A 16,102-nucleotide genomic window follows, 5' to 3' on the forward strand; every position below is an offset into this window, starting at 1 on the left:
AGGGAAGACAATTAACAGAGTGTTAAGGGAATGCGGAAATAATGAAAACTACCAAGGAAAAGAATGGACAGGCAAGAAGGACAATAATTAACTACAAAGAAAAATAAAAGTTGGACAGGAAGGAAAAACAATATTTGTATAGACCCATCTTTAGTTGTGAAAAGCTATAAATGATCATAAAAATGTAAACCCTGATTATTAATTTAAATAAAACATGGCTCTATGGAGAAGATCGGGCAATAGGAATTGGAACTTTGGGGAGGGGGGTGGTGAAAAGACCTACGTTCTCATTTTCCATTGAAGGAAGTCACTAGAAAATGTCTGAAATTTTTAAAAATCAAGACATAGTAGGATACGTTTGTTCAAGATAGGGAATTAGGCTGGGCGTGGTGGCTCACGCCTGTAATCCCAGCACTTTGGGAGGCGGAGGCGGGCAGATCACCTGAGGTCAGGAGTTTGAGACTAGCCTGACCAACATGGAGAAACCTCAACTCTACTGAAAATACAAAATTAGCCAGGCGTGGTGGCGTATGCCTGTAATCCCGGCTACTCGGGAGACTGAAGCAGGAGACTCGTTTGAACCTGGGAGGCAGAGGTTGTGGTGAGCCGAAATCATGCCATTGCACTCCAGCCTGGGCAACAAGAGGGAAACTCTGTCTCAAAAACAAACAAACAAAAAAGAAAAAAAAAAAAGATAGGGAATTAAAAGCCAAAAAGAAACAGTTCACAGTTGAAAGTGGTTGTGGGGAGTTCAAAACTGGGAAGAAGGAACAGCTATGGCAGAGAACTGCTGTTTTGCTTTTAATTAGTAATGAGAAAGTATTGCTTTAACTGTGCATATATATATATAACTTTGGTGAAAATAAGTAAAAATTTTTAAGTGTACATAGTTTTCATTCTACTGCAAGAATGAAAGAATGAATGAACGTTGATAGGATCAATTCCGTCAACTCCTAAACACATGTCTTCTAACATCTCTGGAACTGGAAGGCATCCTGTATTCTGTGGAATGTCAGCCAAGCTGCAGCTGTGAGGCTAGAACTTGGTTGTTGTTGCCTGGGGCGAGATTCTGCAACATTTCAGTTAATTCAGGACCATCCAAAAAATGAACATACCTTCCAGCTGTTATCTGCAACAAACTTGCAGACTGAATATGCAAGTGGCTTGGAAGAACGTACTAGAGACAGCAGGGGATGCCACATCACCAATCCTCTTGAGGACGAAGAAAATGATACTGTGTGGGGAGTGTGGATAGGGATGGCTCTCATTTGAAAAGACTTAGACTCTAAATTCATTTCACTCCTGCATACCTTCTGGGTATGCACAAAACGAATACAGATCAAAATCTATGTTGAAATAAATCTTTAGATACGATATAGCTTAAGTACAAAAATAAAAATCCTAGGTAATAAGAAAGTATTATGTCCTAGTTTAATTGTCGTATTTTTTATGGTGGTTAACACTGGTGATCTTACTACTGATAACATCTTTTCTTTGGTGAAATATCGTATACATAGGAATGTATGTTGCAAAATTGTTCCTAACAATCCCCAAATACATACAGTCTTTCATCTACACCAAGGAATATTCCATAACCACTAAGATGTATGAATTGGAGGTATAACACACAATGTAATTTCCAGAGAGGATCTGGTATGAAAAATACAGAAAACTAAGTATATGATTCCCTCATTGTTTTCTTTTTTTTCTTCATTCCTTTTACCCACACTACACAGACGATCCCTTTAAAAAAAAAAAAAAAAAAAAAAACCTTTGACAAAAAGAACCCTGTATGTATGTATATACATGTGTAAGAAGTCCCCTGCAGAATAATATAAGCACAGAAAAAGCATGGAAGGTCACTATGGTGAGCAGAATTCTAAGATGGCTCCATGATTTCTGCCCCCTGGGCTCACTCTGTGATTATGCTGCATGGCAGAAGAGATTCTGCAGATATAATTAAGGTTGTCTATCAGCTGACCTTGAGATATGGAGGTTATTCGCTGGGCCGAACAAAATCACGTGTGCTCCTTCAAAGCCCAGAGTTCTCTCCAGCTGGTCATGGAAGAGAAGCCAGAGAAGTTTGAAGTGTGAGAAGTATGTGATGCCAGGGCAGTTCTCCAGGGCATCACAGGGCAACCTGAGAGCAGTCACTGGAAGCTGAGAGTGGTCCACGGCTGTGAGCCAGTGAGAGAGGAGGGGAGAGATGCAGAGACTTCAGTCCTAAAACCACAAGGAATTGAATTCTGCCAACAACCTTGTGAGTCTGAAAGAGGCCCCTGAGCTCCAGAGAGGAATGCAGCCCAGCCCATACGTTGAGTGCAGCCGTGTGAGACCTGGGCAGAGGGTCCAGCTCCCCTGTGCTCAGACTCCTGACTTGTGGAAAATGTAAGTTAAATAGTATAGTTTTAAGCTGCAATTGTAGTTGCAAGCAATAGAAAACAAGTTCAGGGCCGAGTGTGGTGGCTCACACCTGGAATCCCAGCACTTTGGGAGGCCAAGGCAGGTGGATCATCGGAGGTCAGGGGTTCAAGACCAGCCTTGCCAACATGGTGAAACCTCATCTCTACTAAAAATACAAAAAAAAGTAGCTGGGCACGGTGGCGCACACCCATAATCCCAGCTAATTAGGAAGCTGAGGCAGGAGAATCGCTTGAATGTGGAAGGTGGAAGTTGCAGTGAGCTGAGCTCGTGCCATTGCCTGGGTGACAAGACCAAAACTCTATCTCAAAAAAAAAAAAAAAAAGAAAAAAGAAAAGTTCAGATTTTAGTGCCAGGAAATGATGGGATGCTACTGTAACAAATACCTAAAATGTGAAGGTGCTTTGGTAATCAGGCAATAGGTAGAGGCTAGAAGGACTCTGAGAAGCAGGATGGAAAAAGTCTAGACTCCCTTGACCAGGCTACTACGAAATGTGCACAGTAAAGACATTACTTCTTTCTCAGAATAAAGTGGGAACTTTCCTAAATCACCACAGAGAAAGGCAAAATTGCTGCAAACAGCAGAAACCTAGATGCTCACAAGGCTGCCAGCGAAGGCTCAGAAGGAAGCAAGGGGCATGTTACTGGAAACTGGAGGAAGGAGGGTTCTTGTGATATGAGGGCAGGGAGCTCACTGAAATTGTCATCCTGCAGGTGCTGGAAAGCAGAATTTGCAAATACTGAACCTGAAGAGATGACTGAGGGGGTTTCCAAGCAGAGCACAGAAGATGCCGCCTGGTTTCTTCTTGCTGTTTATGGTGAGAGGCAACAGGAGAGAGAGAAATTAAAGAACTGTTCAGCAAAAAAAAAAGAACCAGGACTGGACAAGTTCGAAAATGTGCAGCCTTTCCAGATGACAAGAGATGCCAAAAGTCAGAAATGGCTTCCGACGGGAGGCACAGAGGAAAAACCAAGTGTGGGCCTGGACAACCCTTTGCTGAAACCCAGGAAGACCAAAAGGTCAGGGTACCTGGCCACATAAATGACTCAGTAGAGTCAGGGTGCTCCTCATATATTTTTCTTAGTCAAAACAGAGGACCTCAAGGAAGTTCAAGAGCACTGTCCCTCCACCATCTCACCAGAAGCTACAAGTAGAGAAGGGATTATCTCAGAGACATTTATGGATGTGGCTTCTGTCTAATGGAGTGAATTCTCATGAAATCCTCATCCAGCCCACAGACTCTTCAGAAAATTATACCAGCAGAAACACTGGCTGGCCTAGACTGAAAGGAACAGAGACACTGAAAAATGAAGGGGGTGGCTACAGGCAGGAAGTGGCTGATAGACATGCTAACGTCATCCATGCAGAGGGAAAGATGATTCAGAGGATGAAGCCAAGATCCCAGAGGGTGGCACCAACGGGACAGAGGGCAGAGCTGAGAGACTATCCCCAGGCCTTGGAATGGAACAAAAGAACTTCCACTGGAATTTGCCTCACTAGAGTTCAAAAATGCTTTGGGCCAGGGCAGTGGCACCTTTTTACCTTCCATTTTCTCCTATTATTTATTTATGTATTTATTGAGACAGGGTCTAGCTCTGTTGCCCAGGCTGGAGTGCAGTGGCATGTTCAAAGCTTACTGCAACCTCAGACTCCTAGGTTCAAGCAATCCTCCCATCTAAGCCACCTAAGTAGCTGGGAACACAAGTGTGTGCCACCATGCCTAATTTTTTATTTTTTGTAGAGATGGGGTCTTGCTATTGCTATGTTGCCCAGACTGGTCTTGAACTCCTGGCCTCAAGCCATCCTCCCACCATAGCATCCCAAAATGCTGGAATTACAAGAGTGATCATTTCTCCTTTCTTCTTCTTCTTCTTCTTTTTTCCTCCTCCTCCTCCTCCTTCTTCTTCTTTTTACAACAGAGCTTCACTTTGTAGCCCAGGCTGGGGTACACTGGCACAATCTTGGCTCACTGCAACCTCCGCCTTTCAAGTGGTTCTTGTGCCTTAGCCTCCCGAGTGGCTGGGATTACAGGCATGTGCCACCACATCCTGATAATTTTTGTGTTTTTGGTAGAGATGGAGTTTCACCATGTTGGCCAGGCTGGTCTCAAACTCCTGACCTCACGTGATCCACCTGCCTCGGCCTCCCAAAGTGCTGGGATTACAGGCATGAGCCACCGCACCTGGCCCATTTCCCTCTCTTTTGAACCAGAGTGACTGTTACCCTATGCCTGTCCCACCCTTGTAAGTTGGGAGGGTTGGGGCAGATACTTGTGTCTTTAGTGTTACAGGTCCACAGATGGAAAGAAATAGTGCCCCAAGAGTGGTACTTAATGGATTATACCCAGAAGCCCCATTCACGCCTGATTTAGATTAAGATGATGAGATTTTAGACTTGAACTGATACTATAATAGGATGAGACTGGGGGACCTTGAGATGAGGTGAGTGCATTTTGCATGCGGATGTAACTATGGATCACTGGAGGCCAGAGGGCAGACTGTGGCAGCCAGAATTCTAAGATGACCCCCAGTGACCCTTGCTTTGCATAACCTGCCCTCCAACCTTGAGCGTGAGTGGGAACTGTTCATGTCATTTCATGATTATGTTTTGTTGTATGGCAAAAGAGATTTTTGCAGATATGTAAATAAGTTTACTCATCAGTTCACTTTGGGTTCATCAAAAGGGAGATTATCCAGGTGGGCCTCACCTAAACACATGGGCCTTTTAAAAAGCAGAAAGGAAGTCAAATACTCAAAGAATGATGGAGATTCGACCTGCCACTGCTGACTTGAAGATGCTGGGGGTAGGCCGGGCGTGGTGGCTCACGCCTGTAATCCCAGCACTTCGGGAGGTCGAGGCAGGTGGATCACCTGAGGTCAGGAGTTTGAGACCAGCCTGACCAACATGGAGAAACCCCGTCTCCACTAAAAATACAAAATTAGCCAGGCATAGTGGCGGGTGCCTGTAATCCCAGCTACTTGGGAGGCTGAGGCAGGAAAATCGCTTGAACCCGGGAAGCGGAGGTTGAGGTGAGCCGAGATCACACCACTGCACTCCAGCCTGGGCAACAACAGCGAAACTGTCTCAAAAAAAAAAAAAAAAAAAAAAAAAAAAAAGATGCTGGGTGTACATGGAAAGTTATTTGGAAGTGATTTTGAACTTCTAAATATATGTGTGTTGTGAAAGAGAAGACTATCATTGCCATTTACTAGACATTCTCTCCTTCCTCTTAATAGCATAAGCCCTAAGCTATTGGTGAGGTGATGTACCCAGCTAAGAAAAGCGACATTTTCCTGTCTCCTTTGCAGGTAGGCACAGCCATGTGACTATGGTGCAGTCAGTAAAAGACGAGGGGATGCCGCTGTTGGGACTTCTCTGAAAGCTCCATAGGTGGGCAGTTTGCAGGTACACCTTTGCCCTTCCCTGTATTCCTTCTTTTTTCCTGCCTTAAATGAAGATGTGATGGCAGGGGCTCCATAACCATCCTGCACCTTGAGGTAACCCTGAAGATAGAAGGCATGAACTAGAACGATGGGGCCAAAAGTAGAAAAAGCCTGGTCCCTGGTGACCAGGAAAGCCATGTTACCAGCTCTGAACTTACTGTTAGGTGACATAAACCTGTATTGTGCCCAAGCTACTCTAACCTGGCCAAATGCAATTCCAAACTGATGAGGAGGCATTAGGTGGGGTTTTTTGTTTGTTTGTTTTTGTTTCTGGGGAGGGTGGTGTTTGGTTTTTGTCATTGTTGATAAAGAGGTTAAGATATCACTTTGGGCCAGGCGCGGTGGCTCACGCCTGTAATCCCAGCACTTTGGGAGGCCGAGGTGGGCAGATCACCTGAGGTCAGGAGTTCAAGACCAGCCTGGCCAATATGGTGAAACCCCGTCTCTACTAAAAATACAAAAATTAGCCGGGTATGGTGGCGGGCGCCTGTAATCCCAGCTACTCAGAAGGCTGAGACAGGAGAATTACTTGAACCCGGGAGGCGGAGGTTGCAGTGAGCCAAGATGGTGCCACTGCACTCCATCCTGGGCGACAGAGCGAGACTCCGTCTCAAAACAAACAAACAAACAAAAACAAAAAGATACCACTTTGGTATTAGTTGTTTAATTATATTTCACACATATGAAAGCATTTGTAACTTAGACTAGTAACAAAATGAACACCATTTCATCCACCACCCAACCTAAAAAGAATGGACTAGTTCCAGAATCACATCAACCCTCCCAAGCACATCTTCCTGCCTGTCCCCACCTCTCACCCTACCAAAGCGAATCACTTTCCTGGATTCCGTGTTTAACATGGCCTTTTTTCATTTATAGTTACACCACACATTTTTGTGGTGGTGTAACTATAAATTATACCGCTCTACTTTGCTTATTTTGAAACCTTATATAAATGGTATCACACTCTGTGCATTTTTCTGCAATGTGCTTTTCCCCTCAACATGATGACACACAGCTAACATTGACGCAGGTAGCTACGGTTTAATTTCACAACTTTATGGTATTTATTGCACGAACATGCCACCATCCAGCCATTCCCTCATTGATGGATATGTGGATTGTTTGGAACTTTAGGCTACTACAAAACGTTGACATAAACACTCTTATACTCATTTTCAAATGCTTCCTGACTTTTCTACCACCACGAGAAATACCAGAGAAAATTATGGTAGTTAAATGGCACACTGGAGGTAAACTAGAAGGTGTGTAGAGTTCTGGACATGGCTGTGGTCCCACAGACTCTGGTCACCCCAAAGACTAAGGGGATCAGTAAGATGAAGTACATCAGTGTCCCACAGCACGAGGGTGAAGACCTACGAGGAGATTAATTGCAACGCAGAGTATGGGCCCATCAACTGTGCTAGATAAGACCAAGCTGCTTCCCAAAGGGGCCAAAACAATTTGTACCATGTTCTCATTGGCACCGTGTTGGAGTTTCCATTGCTCCTCATCCTCACCATACCTAGACACTGTTAGACTTTTTTATTTTTGTAAAAAAAAAAGAAAAAAGAAATACCTCTCTGGTCTTATATTGTATTTTCCTTGTTACTACGGAGATTGGGCATCTTTTCATCTTTATTGGCCGTTCCTAGCTCCTCTTCCGTGAAATGCCTATGCACTTCTTTGGCCCATTTTTTAAACTGGGTTGTTGGGGATTTTATTGTTTTCATTTTTTGAGACACAGTCTTGCTCTGTTGCTCAGGCTGGAGTGCAGTGGTGTGATCTCAGCTCACTGACACCTCCGTCTCCTGGGTTCAAGCGATTCTCATGCCCCAGCTTCCCAGGCAGCTAGGATTACAGGTGTGCATCATCGTGCCCAGCGAATTTTTGTATTTTTAGTAGAGAAAAATACAAAAGGTGGAGTTTCACCACATTGGCCAGGCTGGAATCAAACTCCTGGCCTCAAGTGATCCGCTCGCCTCGGCCTCCCAAAATGCTGGGCTTACAAGCATGAACCACTGAATCCAGCTTTTTTTTTCTTTTTTTTTTTTTAGACAGACTCTCACCGTCACCCAGGCTGGAGTACAGTGGCGTGATCTCAGCTCACTGCAACCTTCACCAGCTGGGTTCAAGCAATTCTCCTGCATCAGCCTCCTGGGACTGACAGGTACATGCTGGGACTACAGGTATGTGCCACCACGCCCAGCTAATTTTTGTATTTTTAGTAGAGATGGGTTTTTGCCATGTTGCCCAGGCTGGTCTTGAACTCTTGGCCTCAAGCGATCCACCCGCCTCGACCTCCCAAAGTGCTGGGATTACAGGCATGAGCTACCACACCCGGCCTGTTGATCTTTAAAATAGACTTTTTCCTTTGTCATCCTTAATATATACTGGATAGTAATCATTTGTCAGTTTTATCTTATCACAAAATCTTCTCCCAGCTTAGGGCCTGTTTTGCAGTTTTTCACTTTTCACTGTTCATTATCTGATGAACAAAATCTCTTAATTGTACCAATCTCTTCTTTCATGACTTGAGCTTTTTTGTGTCTTCTTTATGCTATTTGTTACTTACTTCCTAACTTACTGTTCTGTGGTCAGAGAACATGTCCTATAAATCAGATACTTTGAAGTATGTTAAATATTACTTTTGATATAGCAAGAGGTTAATTTTTGTACACGCCCAATGCTTACTTGAGAATAATATGCATTTTCCAATTGTGGGGTGGAAGGTTCTATAATAAACATTCACCAGATCATTGATGGCAAACAATGGCTGAGGGGGATGGGTGACAAATCCAGCCCCGGCCATCTGTTTACATATTGTCTATGACTGATTGCCCTCTACAAAGGCAGAGTTAAGTAGCTGTGACAGAGACCGGATGGCTTCACAAAGCTGAAAATATTTACTATCTGGTCCTTACTGCGAAAAGTCCACCAGCCACTACACTGGACTGTGTTCAAAAACTGTTTCCCTTCTATTTTTATCTGCTTGATATCAGTTAATGAAAGGCTGTTTTGAAATCTTCTATGATAATGACACATTTAGCAATTTCTGTTCATCTTTGTTATTTCATGTTGAGGCTGATTTATTAGGTGCAGACAAGTTTTAAATCATTAAATGTTCCTGATGCGGTAGGTCTTCTATCATTAATGCATGGTCCTCTTGCCCTTAAGAATTATTTTTGCTCTGACACCCATTTGAATGATACTGTTATTATACCAGCTTCTTTTCATTAGCATGCCTTTTTTCCATTCTTTTATTTTGGTTGTGTCTCTTTTAAGTAAAACAGCATACAGTTGGACTTGGTTTTCCTATGGAATCTGACCATCTCTGCCTTTTTTAATCAGGAAGTTTGGTCCATTTATTGTAGTGACAGATATATTTGGTTTCATTTCCATGACCATAGATTGTGTTTTCTCTTTACTCTATCTTTTTCTATGCTTTCCCCCTTCCTTTCCTGCCTTCTTCTGGATTCAGCTTAACTTCATTTTTTACCTTTACTGATTTGAAATTTTAACCTTTTCATGTTTCCCTAAACATTATTACATTCTAGACTTAGTAAGGTCGAAAAGTTCATCTGTGTCTCTACCCTCCTTCAGAACAATGTAAGTACATCTGAATTCGTATCTTAGGTCTAAATCATACTATTGTCCAGTATTTTAGTTTCACTTTGCTTGTTTGCCATTTATTTTTATTGCATTTTTAATGGAGAAATAAGTCATCTGTTTTCAAAACAGTGCTTGAATATACCAGGAGAATAGATACCATAAAACAAAGCAAACTCCACTCACTAGGTACATCACATGAAAAAAATGGTCTGACATTCAGGTAATAAAAATTAGAAATAAAAAGTCCCAAGGTTCCAGCTTGGTAAAACAGACACAGTTACAGGTAATGTTTAATAAACTATTTTTTTCCCAATGTGTAAACAAAATGACCAGACTAAATTTGTGCCTGGCCATTTCAACCTAACGCCATAGCCATTCAAAATACAGATATTGTGCACACTTCACCCGATTTATTATTGTGGTGAAAGAGCAAAGATATGAGAAAAAAAATACTGTATACTAGATATCAGAAAGTAATGGTGAAAGAAAAGTCCCTACAGCCTAAAAGGACATGACTATATTCCAACTTTGGAAAATTAGTGCAGAAGGACAGGAAAAGAGTTTAAGTAACTGCAGTTTAACATGAAAAGTGCAGAGTTAGAGGAGGGACGGGAGGGGTTAAAGCAAGGCTAATTGGAAAGCTTGTTAGGTTTGCTGTCTAGATTAAGAAAGACTCAACTTTCATTCATTCACATCTGTTGCCCCTCACATTTCCTAAACATAGATGCTCTACTGCTTAATTATGAGGGATCTTTTTTTTTAACTTAAAGTATTGCTGATCTTTTGTAGACTAAAAGAGCAGAAAGTCAGTAAGATGTCAAATGCTTGCTAGAAATTACTTTTTTATGCTTCTACATGTAAAATTTAGAGATGAATTTTGATAAATCGTTTAAAAATAAAAACGGGTTTAAAATTCTTGAAGAAAATGCCTTTTTGCTTATGTGTGCAATTGGAAATTTTTCCTATAAGGAGGTATTCTGTGGAATGTACAAACCTTCTCATATGTAGCAATCAAATGGTCATCCAAGATCAGAAACATCTCATAGACATTACATTTAGTAAAGTTTTGCTAAAATGTGGTGTTCCGTTGTAACCAATATTTGGTGTTTTGTGCCATGTGGCCACAGGATTGTCAGTTTCACATCATGGTTTAGAGAGTATTATTCTTTTTTTCTTGTGAAATGACACATAAGCATACTGTGTGCATACAAGCAAAGAGAAGAGAGGGAGGCAAAAAGCTTTTTTGTTTTAGGACTAATGATTGAGGACAAGAGAATATGGAGCTTTGTTAGCTCAAAGAAAATGTTTGATCGCTGATTACTCTCTAAAACAGTTCTACAGATTAAAACCAGTGTGTCCTTTCTCCATAGTGTGCCATCAAAACCAAAGACCTACTAACGGTTGTTTTGGTGTCAAATACATACCTTAAAGTTGACATTTCATTTTAAAGGGTTACAGCTACCTCACAGGGACTGAGCTAGATGTACTTTTATGCTTTCTCTGAAGTATAGTACACCACTGCACAATGGTATCGAATTTTAAGATTAATAGTGAAGAAACCTCTTCAGGGAAAAATAAAATTCACCAATTTGAAAAATCTAAAATTAGTTCTACTTTCTAATAAAAAATATAAAGTGTCTCATCAGTATAAGGAATTCTGATACCAGTTTGTATTGCAAATTTTCCCAACAATGCATCAAGCATAAATCCAGTCCAGATGTCAGTCACGGGTACAAATATAGCTGAAAGGTTTTTTCATTTTAAGGGCAGTAGTCCTTTGAAATAGTTAATATAACTGTTGCTGACACATTAATAACAGTACCTCTAGCTGTCACATACTAATGTGGACTTCTGATCAAGACTGGCCCAGTAAAGGAAGTTACCAAATGAGCCTCAATCTATTTCAAGTCATATCTAGTCCTGTACCCTTCATTCTCCTTCTTTGGTATTTGAAAACAACAGGTTGAGTTGGCAGATATTGTTCATGGACCTTTGAGGTTGTTTTTAACCATTCAACCTGTTTTACTGAATTCTTGATAACAGGAATTGGATTTGCAGGGAGAACAGGGATACCGGAAAGATCTATACTGATGTTCCCTGAGAGGCCAACAGAGAAGATGCTGTCTGAATTTTTCTAATGGAGTTGCACTTGTCTTTGTATTGAGTTTCTCCTCTTCTGTTTTGGTTTTCTTGGTCCTTTCTTCTTTATGAGGCAAGAATATCCTCTAGACTCCAACTATAGGATTAGATATGTTTGTTGCTGCGTTTCCTGAAGGTCTGGATGGCTTATGAGACATGTTGAAGAAACAACTCTGGCGACCATGGCCTTTGGTGATGGAGAAATGGCAGGTTGAGAGACAGCGTGAGGAATACTTTCGTTTAATACAACCCCTGAACTTTCACTGGTATTCACCTGTTGCAAGGAAATTTCAGTAGCCTGTATGTTAGCCACAGATGCTGTCATTACAGCCAGGGCAGGACTGTTTCTACCCTGAGAACTGCTAATCAATGGGCCTGTCTTCACAGCGCTAGTAGATGAAGGCGCAGACATGCTGTTTTCACAGCCTGCAGACAAGTCAAAGCTGCTGTCGTTCAAATCTGTCAATCTTCTACCTTCTGTTGAGTGTGCTTTCTTGTCCTGAAGCACATGATGAGGCAGCAGCTGGTGAAGTTCCTTTCTTCTTAAATGCATTGCAGTAATTTTCATACCCACCTCAAACATCTTACTATTCACTGCTTGCCTATAAACAGTATCTGTGAAAGACTGGATATCATAGGTGAGATCAATACTGAGAATTTCAGAGTTTTCTGGCTTTTTTAGCACTAACCCAATAACCCACATTGTACGAAATTTTTCCATATCAGTATTTTCTTTGGGTGCTGGAAATGACTGTGGATTCACATGTGCCAGTGTAATAAATTCATTCTTCTCCAAGCTCCCAACCAGGATTCGGATCTTTGATTCCACCAAGCCCACCCATTCTAAATGTTGTTTTTCTGTTGTTGCACTTGCCAGAAGTACAATATAATGCTTGTACTTTTGAAAGAAGCTTGGAGCTTCAAAGAGTTTGGACCACTCCGCCTTACGTAGCAAAATCTCATGTGTGATAGCAAGCCCCTGTTTAAACTCCTCAATCATGACCATCCTGGTTGAAATAGACACGTTGTATGTGGAGTTCTGCTGTGGGTATGCTGGTGTGATGATAGGCATAAGATGGTACCTATCACTGGGATTTACTCTTGGGTCCCATACAGGCAAATTAAGATTCCGTTGTTCAGGCTCTTTCAGTAACACTGGGTTTGGCCATTCCCATTCCGAAAATACCAAGAAGAATTTCCGTACAAGAGTTGACGCTACTGCATTTGGATAAAGCTGACAAGTTCTTGCTACTAGCATGGCCCAGGAAACACCTCCGAGGAAACCTAATATATTGGAATAGATATTGTGGCACTTGGCCCACAGTTTGATGGCTCTCAGAGTCAACCTGAAGTTGTCAATGTTTGGCACTAGATGTAAAATTTCATCGGTTACCCGGCAACCATTAAGGCTTCTTATGCATCTAATGTCTAGATTTTTAAGTAGACGGTCATCTCTTAGGTCCAAATCTTCTGGAATAGTCTGTAGTGCTAATCTTGCAAATAAAATATCAATCTCTATTCCATCAAAACACAGTTTGATAACTGGCACAAATGCCTCCTCAACAGCCCTTAAATCTTTTACTTCCTCCTGTAGTTTCAGTTTAGCATAGAATGAGGTGAAAAAGTCGCTTCGATCCACATGCCTTGGTGCAACGCACAAGGCGTCAATATCTGCGCCTTTCGTATGTACTCCTAATCTGTAAGAGCCAAACGTAAAAATCTTTCCTCCAACGTTGTCAATTACAGACTGGGGAAGACTCTTGCTTTCACTGATTTCACGTATCCATTCCTTTACCAGATTATTTAATTTTTCCAAAACTAAAATCCTGCGCTGCAGTTCCTCTTCCTCTTCAAAGACCCCGAAGGGCCTGAGGGTTTCTATTAGCCTCTGGGTGAGGAGGCAGTCCGTCTCCTTGGGGACCGCTAGGCTGATAGGCGAGGAGATGCCCAAGCGCTTCGGGGCCGGCGGCGGCTGCGGTGGTCCCTGGGTTGTCACCGGAAACGGCATCATCTTTCAGTGCCCGCCCCGCCAGGGCATGTCCCCCACCACCGCGACCTTCGCGGCCGCCGCCCGGGTCATGATCCACTGAGGCGGGAAGGGCAGGGCTTCTAGCTGCCCTGGTCCGACCCCACTCCCGCTCCCGCTGCGCGCCGGCCGCTTCAGGAGCTTCTCCTCCTTCCCTTCAGCCCCAACATGGCGCCAGACCCCTCAGCGGCCGCGTTCCAGAACCTACCGTACACGCGCGCGTGCCTGTGCACCGGCCGCCAGCGCGAGGGCTCACGGGAGCCCTGGCCTTCTGGGCTGGGGCTCCTACCGCTGCGCGGGGTGGTGGGGGTGGTGGTGGTGGTGGGGGGGCTCTAGATGGGGATGGGCAGGGTTCACGTTGTTGATAACCGGCCAAACTTAACCCTTTGTTACCACTATTTTACATATTTGCCCAACTTTACCCATCTAATTCTTTGCTCTCCTCGTCCCCTGACATCTCAGATGTGCATCCTTTCTGGGGGCACCCTCAGCCCTCTTCACCCTAGCGTGCACCCTTTGGAAGTCCAAAAACCCCTTCGTAGTGGGAACCCGCGGTGGAAAGCAGTTTCTGTCTTGTTTCTTGGGCCGTTGCTGGACGTTGATTTAGGTGGGGCAGCATTTCGAGGTCCACATTTGTGTTCTGGCCATGCTTTAAAGGCGCGATTCTGCTGTCCTCTGGTTCCCGTTGAGAATTCCGCAGCTGGGTAAACTGCTGCTCGTCTGTCTTTTCTTATGGCAGCTATAAAAGTCTCTGTCCCTAGTGCCCTGTGATCCCACCACTATGTGTCCAGGCATAGATTTCTCTTTAATAATCTTACCCAGGCTGGGCCTGGTGGCTCACGCCTGTAATCCCAGCACTTTGGGAGGCCAAGGCGGGCAGATCACCTGAGGTCAGGAGTTGGAGACCAGCCTCAACATGGAGAAACCCCGTCTCTACTAAAAATACAAAATTAGCCGGGCGTGGTGGTGCATGCCTGTAATCCCAGCTACTCAGGAGGCTGAGGCAGGAGAATTGCTTGAACCTGAGAGGCAGAGGTTGTGGTGAGCCAAGATCACACCATTGCACTCCAGCCTGGGCAACAAGAGTGAAACTCCGTCTCAAAAAAAAAAATAAAATAAAAAATAAAAATAAAAAATATAATCTTACCCAGGATACACTATGATTCCCGAATCAGAAGTCATGCTTTTTATGATCTCCAGAAGCTTCTTGGGCACTTCCTCGGAATATGTTCTCCCACCTATCTCCTGATTCTCTTCATCTAGACACACTGTCAACCTTCTGACTCTGTCCTCCATGTCTCTTAAGCCATGTGTCTTTCTGGGTGATGCCAGATTACCTCCAAGTCCTCTCTTCAGTTGTATTTAGTCTGCTGTTTAAGCATCATTGAAATATCCACTTAAATACTTATATTTCACTATTTTGTTCTTTTCCAAGCTTCTCTGCCTTTTAGATGGCATTCCGTTCTTTCATGTTTTTCCCCCTACCTTTTATTTCTTTAAACGTGTTAAACATACTTATTTAGTACTCTATAACTAATGATTCTAATTCCGAATGCTCTTGAGAAACTGTATAGTTTGTTGTTGTCCCAGAACTCAGAGCGGTATTACCTCTTGTGTCTTGTAATTTTGGATTGTGAGCTCATTTCTGGTGAGGCTTGGAATGCCTGTGTAGAGGCTGTGTCCTTCCAAAGGGGATTTGCTTTGTTTCCAGTAGATGTTCTTGTACACTATAGAATTGCATACAGTGTAATTTCTTATCCAGGGATTATCCACAACATCTAGGTTGTGCAACTTTGAACCCCAAATACATGTGAGAGGACATGTGGTTTTCAATTTTAAGGAATAGTCTTTAGTTTTTCCCACCCAGGTCAAGAGAGAGAACTTCCTATGCCATCTCCTTTCACCAGGTAGCAGATTCTTCTTACTCCATTTTTCACTCAATGTGTCACCCTTTGAGGATTCCAATTGTATTTGGAGGGTCTCAATTCTAACTCCCTACCTTTTAAGGTCCCAAGAGCTTTCTGTCTCTTCTTGGACAGCTGCTAAACTTAAGTTTCTCAGTTTCCATGACTGGCAAATGCCTTTAGGGCGGTTCTAGTTTCAGAATCAGCTAAAATTCTGAGATTTCAAGGTATCTTTTTTTTTCCACCCCTAAAGATTTCCTTTATTTTCCTGGGTACTCAGCTATGCATTCAAAAAAATGATTTCTTATATTTATCCAACATTTCCAGGCACTTTACATAGAAAGATTTTCCAGGATAATTAATCCCATATATTGCCAGAAATATAAATGCCTTCTTTTTAATCCATTTCAACATTGGCTTACATGCTCAAAAACAGCTATGAGAAAGGTCTTTGGTGACCTCCATGTTGCCCAATCCATGACCCCAATGATTTCCATCTTCTTTGGCCTACGGTAGCTTCATCTTGGCCTCTGCGACACCATACTCTTTATGTTGT

The 16,102-nt window shown here is 42.8% G+C and overlaps 2 protein-coding genes across 4 annotated transcripts in view; both read right to left on the reverse strand.

The window, feature by feature from the left end:
* The window catches only part of RADIL (Rap associating with DIL domain), an 84,929-nt gene that overhangs the window by 47,066 nt on the left and 21,761 nt on the right, over nt 1-16,102 (reverse strand). The window lies entirely within an intron of this gene.
* Nucleotides 6,909-13,848, reverse strand: PAPOLB (poly(A) polymerase beta). The gene has a single exon (XM_032755787.2). It carries the CDS (start codon nt 13,625-13,627, stop codon nt 11,714-11,716), a length of 1,914 nt encoding a protein of 637 aa, XP_032611678.1. The 5' UTR covers nt 13,628-13,848; the 3' UTR covers nt 6,909-11,713.

The sequence above is a fragment of the Hylobates moloch genome, unplaced genomic scaffold (assembly GCF_009828535.3).
Source record: "Hylobates moloch isolate HMO894 unplaced genomic scaffold, HMol_V3 SCAFFOLD_1, whole genome shotgun sequence".
Taxonomy (NCBI): domain Eukaryota; kingdom Metazoa; phylum Chordata; class Mammalia; order Primates; family Hylobatidae; genus Hylobates; species Hylobates moloch.